Raw genomic sequence first — 8,851 nt, forward strand, 5'->3', positions numbered from 1 at the left:
GGCTATACTATTAGCCTTGCTCTTAGTTGTCAGCCTCTCCTCCGAGTCCCCATGGTAGGCAGCAGCAGAAAACATCTTTGTCCTGGAGCATCTTTGTCGTCGTCGTGGCCGGATCCAAACATTCTGCGTCGCCATCATGGCTGGATCCAACATCCGTTGGTAAATTGACAAACCAGGCTACATAACACCGAGTCCTCTTTGCTCAAGTGCGCGAACAGGGCCACCCGCGGCGTACATGCCAACGGACGCGCCCGCACACGCGGACACGCCACCGCCTAGCAGCACTGCCGAACTAACCCACTTGGAAATGCCGACCACTTCGGCCAAACCAGGCTAGGCTGCCACGGCAAATTTCCGCCACGCTCTGCCCTATTCATTCCTCCCAAGGCAAAGCTAACCTTCTGTGCTACGCCAATCCACGCCAACCTCTGGTGCCTTGGCCAGTATATAAGCCAGCACCCCGCCGCATCAGCGCCTTGCGTTGAGCTTCGCGCGCGCTCTTGTCTTGTTGGCCATTGCCGCCGTAGTAGGCTCATGGCAATGCGCATGGCAGCGGGAAGAGCCTGTGGCGCTTGGAGCGCGCAGCGCATGCTGGTCCCCGGCCAGCGCGTCGACTTCATCCGACTGTCCCCCGGCGTCGCCGCGGCGGCGACGGTACGGTTCGGCGCTCGTCGCGCCGTCGGGAGCAGAGTGATCCTCTGCCTCGCCTCAGGAGGCGGTCGTCCGCGGGACGACGACGGCGAGTTCGAGCCGGCGGATTCGCCGTTGGATTCGGACGGGCGGATGGTCGACGAGGGCATGGACACGCTGTGGCGGCGCATCCGCGAGGTGGATGCGGCATCAGCAGACGAGGAGGACAAGGAAGAACCAGAGGACGAGGGTGGCTTCGACGTCTTCGCGCCCCCGGCTGAGTGGACGGAGCTGGAGCGGCGGCATTACGTGCTGTACGTTGCGGCCCTGCGCGAGGCACTCGGCGCCGTGTTCGCATTGCTGGCGCGCGAGCGGCCGGCGCTCGGCGCGGCGGTCGTGGCGCTGGTGCTGCTCAGCGTGCCGGCCTCGGTGCTCCACGTCTCCGCGGAGCTGATCCGGGCCGTGTACTCCATCTTGGCCGCCGTGCGCAACGGTACAATATAGTACGAGTAGGATTGTACTGCATGGTTGCGTATCCGTACCGATGTACGTATGTTTGTCACGTGCACGCCTTGCTTGTCCCTGTTCTGAGGGTGTATTAGTAGATTATTATAAGTGGCGTTCGTTTTCTCGAATCGCAATGGACAGCAATCACATACGGAGGCACTCACCAAAATTGAAAGAGCATTCTGAAACTTATACTAGTCATCAAGGCAGTACATCCACGCAAGAGTTCAACGTTCAAATTTGACACAAAATCATGCATGAGTGCTTTCACATCATCAAAATCGTTGGAGAAAAGTATATTTTTCGTTTCTTAACACTTAGTGTAGTTTAGATTTGGTTCCTCAACTTCGAAACCGGACAATTTTTTTTTTTGCGGGAAAACTTCGGATCTATTCATCTTCAATCATGGCAGGACAACGAACACCAGAAATAATAAAAATTACATCAAGATACGTAGACCACCTAGCGACGACTATGAGCACTTAAGCGAGCCGAAGGCGCGCTGCCGTCATTGCCCCTCCAGACAGTCGGGAAGTCGCCGTGCTAAGGCCCCATAGGACCAACGCACTAGGACAACAACCGCCGCTGATGAAGAGTAGCGTAGATCGGAAGGATCTAACCTGAAAACACATGAACGTAGACGAACTACGATCAGATCCGAGCAAATCCACCAAAGGCAAATTTGTCGGAGACACACCTCCACACGCCCACCGATGATGCTAGACACGCCATCGGGAAGGAGGCTAGACGAGGAGAACCTTATTCCATCTTCGGGGAGCCGCCGCCGTCTCGTCTTTCAGAGCAGGACACAAACCCTAACTAAACGCGAAGAAACAACCGAAAACATAGCCATCCCCCGGCAAGAGCCAAGATGCACCGCGCCGCCATGGCCGTAAGGACACCGGAGACGAGGTGGACCGCCGGCGGTGCCGGCTGGAGGCAGGGAACCCTATGACTTCTTTTCTTGGGGAGGAGGTAGTGTAGCTTTCTCTACGATTTCCAAAACCAGACAATTTGCACCCTCAATTTTCAAAACCAGACAAGTTTCGTCCCTCAACCCGGCAGACTGGGTTTTGATGCTGACTCACTCTGGTTTTGACCCGTCGTCCTGCCCATGTGGCAAGGTATCTCTTTCCTTCCATCTACTCTGCTATGGACATTTTGACAAAGATTTGGCGTGCAATGTCTGTCGTTGCCCGCCTCCATGGCACCACGTTCATCATCACCCCGGCAGAAACTTTTTTTTGAGAGAGAAAGTCGGCTTTTATTTATCAAGCAACAAACTTACAAAGAATCTCTCGGATGCTATCCGGAGTAGAATGAGAAATACAAAGACTAGTAAAAAACAAGCTTGATCTAGCTAAGTCATGAGCTAAAACATTAAGATGCCGACGTACATGCAAGAACGACACAGAGTGGAGACCATTTGCCACTACCTTGACCTCAGCCAACACAGATCCCACCATTGGACGATCCATGGCTGGAGATTTCATGCGCTGCACCACCGAGAGACAGTCTGACTTGAAAAGCACATCAGCAAATCCTTCCTCTCTCGCCAAACGGACAGCTCGACGGAGCGCCATGGCCTCGGCCACTTCAGGGTCCAACAGACCTTTCACATGTTCAGAGCAAGTGGCCACACAGTGACCCAAATGATCCAAAAACACCACACGAATCCCTGATTTGTTCAGTTCCACCGAAATAGCAGCATCTGAGAAGCGACCATCGTGCCCTGCGGCGGCGGATACAAGAGAGCGCTTGACGTAGAGGTCTCACGCCTAAGAGCGGGCACAGGTTTGTACAGGTGTTGGAAGATCAACTCGATGTAAGCCCGGGTCCTAGCCGTCGTGTGCCTCGGATGAGGAGCAACTGGTTCATTCCTTCCAGCATTTCGTGCCTCCCATATGTGCCAAATCGACACAGTCAAGATTGTCGCTTCCTGATCGGAGCAGCGGGAGATAAAGTCAAAGAGCCACGGTTTAGGAGATGCAAAAGATGACCGCCTGAGTTTAATATCGAAGCACTCCCTGAACATATCCCAGACCGCCCGTGCATGGGGGCAGAAGAGCAGCGCATGCTCCACACTCTCCGGTCTGCCGTAGAAACAACAGTCTGTTCTAGTCGAGACCTAGCGACGAAGAAGCTACTCCCCTGACGGTAGACAATCATGAGCCAATCGCCATAGGACAATCTTCATCTTGTTGGGTGCTTTGACTCGCCACAACGCCTTCCATAACTTTTCTTCCGCCGACCAAGTCGAGCTCTGACCCAGGCCATTGCCACTCTGAGCCAACAAGAAATGGGTCGTTCTTACCATGTTATACGCAGACCTGGCTGAATACTCTCCAAATTTGGTAAAAGGCCAGCGAGCAAAATCTGGACCCCTGAATCTGTTAACTGGAATCTGAAGGATATCATTAGCCACTCTCTCAGGAAAGAAAGCACCTCACGGTCTCCACATCCCAAGAGCCATTCACCCCGTCGAGAAGACAATGGACGGTGGCGGTTAGTGGAATGGGAAACAGAGGATGCAACCAAGCCGGCGGTGTTGATAGGATCAAGTGATCAGATAGAATGCGTATGTTCCTACATTCACCAATGCCCCACTAAACCCCTTGTTTCAGCAAGTCCCGGCCATGTAAGATACCACGCCAGGTCGCCGAGGCAGTTCATGGCATTCCAAAAGTCCCCTATCGGAAAGTATCTGCCCTTCAGAACATGAGCACAAAGTGAATCAGGTTCAGTGAGGAGCCGCCATCCCTGCTTACCAAGCATTGCCTGATTGAACAGTGCCATATCCCGACAACCCATACCACCAAGAAACTTTAGGGTCGAGAGCCAAGCCCAAGATCTCCAGCGTAGCTTCCTCTTTCCATCCTCTCGACCCCACCATTGATCGGCCACAATTTGGCGAAACCTCTCACATGTAGCGACCGGAAGGCAAAAGCAGCTTGAGACAAATATTGGGATGACCTGTGTAATTGATTTCAGCAGTGTTTCATTTCCAGCTCTAGATAAACTTGCGCGGCGTTCGTCCGGAGGTTCTAGTGCCCGCGTCAAACTCGTTGCCCTCGCTCGGCTCGGTGCACGGCTTGCCCCTTTTTTTGAAGAAGAAGAACCATGTATTCATTCATAGTAGCAAAATACAACATACATGACTTGTCTCTGAAATAGTGCAGAGAGACAACATACAAAGAAATTTACATCACCATCGCCAAAGAATCCAACCGCTGTCGTGGCCGAAGCGTTCGCCAGATGAAAGAAACGCAGGCCTCCAACTTGCCAAGATCCAAGATAGTGCCATAGCAGCCAACCTGCATTATGAGCCTCTGAGCAGGCAATGCCACAAGTGGCGACGCACATGTCGATGTGGGTCGTCGGCCGAAGAAATACTTCACACATCTTGGATCGCGGTCTTGAAGATCTCGACAGGTAGCACCACCGAAAAACTCCAGAACTAGCAACCATCTTCCACCGCCAAATCTCCATGTGGACCATCCCTTGGACAAGATCGGTGCTGCAGCGTCGACCATCTCCAAGATACAAACTTCCGGCTCCACGACGACGCTGGAGACGCAGTCGACGCAACACGGACAAAGCTGAAGAACCAAGAACCTGAGCAAGATCTCCACCGTTGTCTTGAGGAACTCGCTCGAACACAAATCCATGGCTCCTCGACGCCGCGGAAGAACGCCGCCGAGACGGTGGCCTGGAAAACTTTATGCGCAGTGGCGTCGTCAGCACCGACCGAACGCAGCCACCCGACATACCTGTCCTAGACTATCTACAGACCAAACAGAAGGAACCGGCCTCCCCCACCCTCCCGCTGCCGCTGGAGCGACTAGCGGAGGGAAGGGGAGCCAACGTCCTCGCCAGCGAGAAAGCAGGAACTGCTTCGCCTGGGGAGTCGCCCGGGAGTCGCCTCTCCTGGGTAGTTAAGATTGGAGCAGGCGGGAGTCTATAGGTTTTGTGTAGAAAGTCAAACCGTTCGGCACGACTTGCCCTTTGTGTTCAGGTCCTGCGAAGTGGACGGGTCGCCGTGTTCTTCTTTTGCTCCCTCTTCGTCCTCTTCTTCATCTTCACCTTCTTCGTCCTCATCCTCCTCCTCGTCCTCTTGAACCGCCCTAGACGACGAGGCAGCCTGGCTCGATGAAGCGAGGCTGCGCATCAGGGCTGCAGGAGCAAAAGCATCAGCAGAGGAGGTAGCGCACCCAAGCAGGCCCACAAGCTTGCGACATTTGTTGACGAACTTCTGCAATAAGAACGAAACAAGAACATAATATGGATCAAGTTTATGGTTAAAAATGAAAATTAACTTAAGAAAGAATGTAATTGTAGGAGTCTCGATGTTACCTTCACCGTTCCCTCAACTTGTTCTCACTATCTCGAGTCCCAAGGATAGAACTTAGCGCATCCGAGGCTTCAAAAATACTTTTGTTCAGCTCCGAAGACTGCAAAACAATAAATGAGTCACACTCATTAAAGTAGATTTCATCCAACCGTCGGTTGAAAACAGATAAAAACAATTTACTACTCTGTTCATGAGGGGTCTGTACTCCTTAAATCCGCCTTTTAGCTCTTTGATGCTCTCATTGTAGGCTTCATTCTCGGAGTCGTCATCGTACAGTTCTTCGACATCTGTTGTCGTTCACTGGGGCCTCAAGCGCACACGATGCTTGATGCCATCGTCGTACCACTCGGGCCTCAAGCTAAAATACTAAAAATGACGCAATTTAAAATACGGCATTGGTGGTTAGTCTAATTTAGTAGGTACCAAATACAAGCTATCCAAGATTTTTTTTTAATTATATATGATCTAATCTTACGAACCAATTAGTGAGGATATTTCAAAAAGATATACTTCTACCTATATATAGAAGGTGTATCATCAAAGGATTCTAGTTAATTCCAGCCAAAATGCACAAAATATAAGAAGATAATTAATGCCAAATATAATAGCCTAAAAAACTAGGTTGTGCCTCTATATAAACAACAGAATGAGAAACTAAATCGACCGGAAGTACAACGATAGGAGAAAAAGAATAGTGTACCCCCTCCCCATGGCGCTTCTCAAGAGCAACCCAGAGGTTTTGTGCTTGGTGGCCCTTCTTGTGATATCTGCGACCTTCTTATCATGTGATGCATCCTACGGGGTTAGAGGTATATTCCTTTCATTATATTCATATATTTATTTTTGCTCTATACAATGGCCTGTAACATTTTTCCGATGATCAAACAAATGCAAGTGATTGTGTTATGTCTCTCCCGATATATAATATACCTACAACTTTGGCCATGGCTTGGGTGTGCAGATGGAGAAGGTTTTAACAAGTTCTGTGTGGGTTGGGACCAAGGCTGCAAGGACCCGGTGAATGGAATCCCTAGTCAGTGTCAGATTTACTGCAGAGATATCGGTTTTGTCTTAGAAAAAGGCAAATGTGCACCGGACAATGGAAAGCCCAACCGCATGTGCTGCTGCTACAAATAGACACTTGCGTGTGAATTCGTGAAAGAAAATCTTTTTCTGTATGAGAGATTTCGGAAAATATATTAATAAAGCATTGTTTGATCTGTGTCTATCATCAGAGTGACTATTCGGGTGATCCCCGACAGTGCTACAGCAATCAATGGCTGTGGAGTAGTCGCTATCCATAGAAAAACTAGTACTCTCTCCATCCCATCATATAAGAGTTCTTATATTATGAGACGGGAGGAATACTACATAGAGTTTGCATGAAACTTACACATAGGTAATACGATTTCTGATACTCCTACAATACACTTATAGTGATTGACACTTTTTAGGTGCGATCAGGCCATGTTTTTTGCCGTAGAATTAGAAACGGCGGGGTGTTAGATTGGAGTCTGAAGCGGGCACGAACCCCAGACGAACGTACGAACGGGTTCTTATACAACGGAACGGCGGCGACACGTACGAGATGCAACGAGATCAGGGTAGGTCGAGGGCTGCCGGCACGTCTCGCGCCGTCGCACGTACGCACTTGCGTTTAGCCGATGGACGAGGCCAATCACAGCTGCTGCGGGGACTTGCCCGCGGACGCCCTGGGGGACATCATGGAGCGGCTGCCGCCCAACGCGCGCTGCCCTCTTCGCCTCGTCTGCCGGCACTGGCGCGACGTCGTCGACCAACTCTCGGCTATGGGCTTGCGCAGCCGCCCCAAGATCCTCGCCTTCGGCCCCGAGGGCTTCGCGTGCGTCGGCGACGTCGTCCTGCCGCCGGAGGGCGGCGGAGAACCGTTGTGGTCGACGGACCACTCCATGCCTGCAATCTACGGTTCCATGAGCATGGTCGGCACCTGCAACGGCCTCGTGTGCCTGTGCGATGACCGGGAGCCCGGCGGCGCCGTCATGCTGGCCAACCCGTCGACCGGCCAATCGCTCGCCGTCCCGCCGCTGCCGCTGTCCGACGCCGCCGTCCGGCTGCTGTGGAACAGCACCTGCACCATGACGTGGCACCAGACGTACATCTTGGCGCGGCACCCTACGACGGGGCGGTACGAGGTCGTGCACGTCCCGCGCCACTTCGACCGGTACTGGGAGCCCGGCACGGTGCACGTGTTCACGCTGGGGGAGGCGTCGTGGCGGGACGTGCAGGCCGGCCCCGACGCCAGGTGCGTCCACGGCGCCTACCGCCTCGCCGACGTCGACGGCACGGTGTACTGGGTCGCGGAGACGGAGGACGCCGCGAAGATCATGTCGTTCGACCTTGAAGGCGAGGTTGCACAACGGTGTGGTGCAGATCAGAGACAACAAGGACCTCGACGAGGAAATACTTTCTCTCCCGTGTCTTATTGACCGGATGTTTGCCTACGTCGAGACCAAGGAGCCCTTGAATGTTTACAAAGAGGCATTGGTAGGTAACTGACGATGGATCTTCAGCTTTTAGGGTCTCTTCGACTCGAAGGATTTTCAAAGGAATTTTATAGTATTGAATGTTAGGAATTTTTTCTATGTTTTTGTTTTTAGTCGTACTATTATAACTTCTATAGATTTTTTTTCTAAATATATTTTGGACCTTCATAATAAGCGAGCATCAGCGTGGCCCCGAAGAACTTCGAATGAGTGAATGAGGCCTTATACAATGCTAAGTGCTTAGAAAAATAAATCGGGTTTTTCTGAAGCATCAGTGTCTATTTCCCTAGAAGAGACGCTTAATTAACTGTCTCTACAAATAAGCATCCGTGCTTAAAAAAGACTGGTTTATTTCTCTAGACATCTCCCATAAGCATCTTGCATTGTACAAGGTCTAATGTTGTTCTCTCAAGGCGATCGCTCTAGGGGGAGTCTTTGCGTGACCGCCAGAAGTCAAAGAAGCGCACACAAAAAATGGCTGAAGCAAAAAAAATGCCATCAACAGACTCAGGGAGGGCCTAACTAGGCCTGCTGTCTTTTTAATTTACGAAAAAATGCCATAAATAGAAAACAATAGTCTATGATGACAACAAAAAAGAAAAAAAACATAAATTTGTGAGGTCCCTAACCTCTGCCATCTCAAACAATCATAACAAAGATAAAAATGCATAAATTTGTGAGGGCCCCAGGTAAATTTCCATTTCAAACAATCTGAACGAAAAGGACAAAAATGCATAAATTTGCCAGGACCCTAAAATTGACATCTCATAATAGTATTAACAAAATAAAAAATGCATAAATTTGCCAATATAAAAACACATAAATTTACCAGGGAACCTAA

The 8,851-nt window shown here is 50.9% G+C and overlaps 1 protein-coding gene and 1 long non-coding RNA gene across 2 annotated transcripts; both read left to right on the plus strand.

The window, feature by feature from the left end:
• The first annotated feature begins 540 nt into the window (after window positions 1-540).
• LOC119309821 lies at window positions 541-1,285 on the plus strand. Its single transcript, XM_037585736.1, has one exon. The coding sequence runs from the start codon at window positions 541-543 to the stop codon at window positions 1,132-1,134; it is 594 nt and encodes a 197-aa protein (XP_037441633.1). The 3' UTR covers window positions 1,135-1,285.
• A 4,881-nt stretch (window positions 1,286-6,166) lies between these two features.
• Window positions 6,167-6,719, plus strand: LOC119309829. Its single transcript, XR_005150619.1, has 2 exons — window positions 6,167-6,297; window positions 6,450-6,719. It is a non-coding gene; the product is annotated as an uncharacterized LOC119309829 (long non-coding RNA).
• Window positions 6,720-8,851: the final 2,132 nt, after the last annotated feature.

Source organism: Triticum dicoccoides, chromosome 1B (genome assembly GCF_002162155.2).
Source record: "Triticum dicoccoides isolate Atlit2015 ecotype Zavitan chromosome 1B, WEW_v2.0, whole genome shotgun sequence".
NCBI classification, from domain to species: Eukaryota; Viridiplantae; Streptophyta; class Magnoliopsida; order Poales; family Poaceae; genus Triticum; species Triticum dicoccoides.

Excerpts from the sequence above, each read along its gene's own strand:
- LOC119309821 (XM_037585736.1), top strand. The coding sequence starts at position 541 with ATGCGCATGGCAGCGGGAAGAGCCTGTGGCGCTTGGAGCGCGCAGCGC.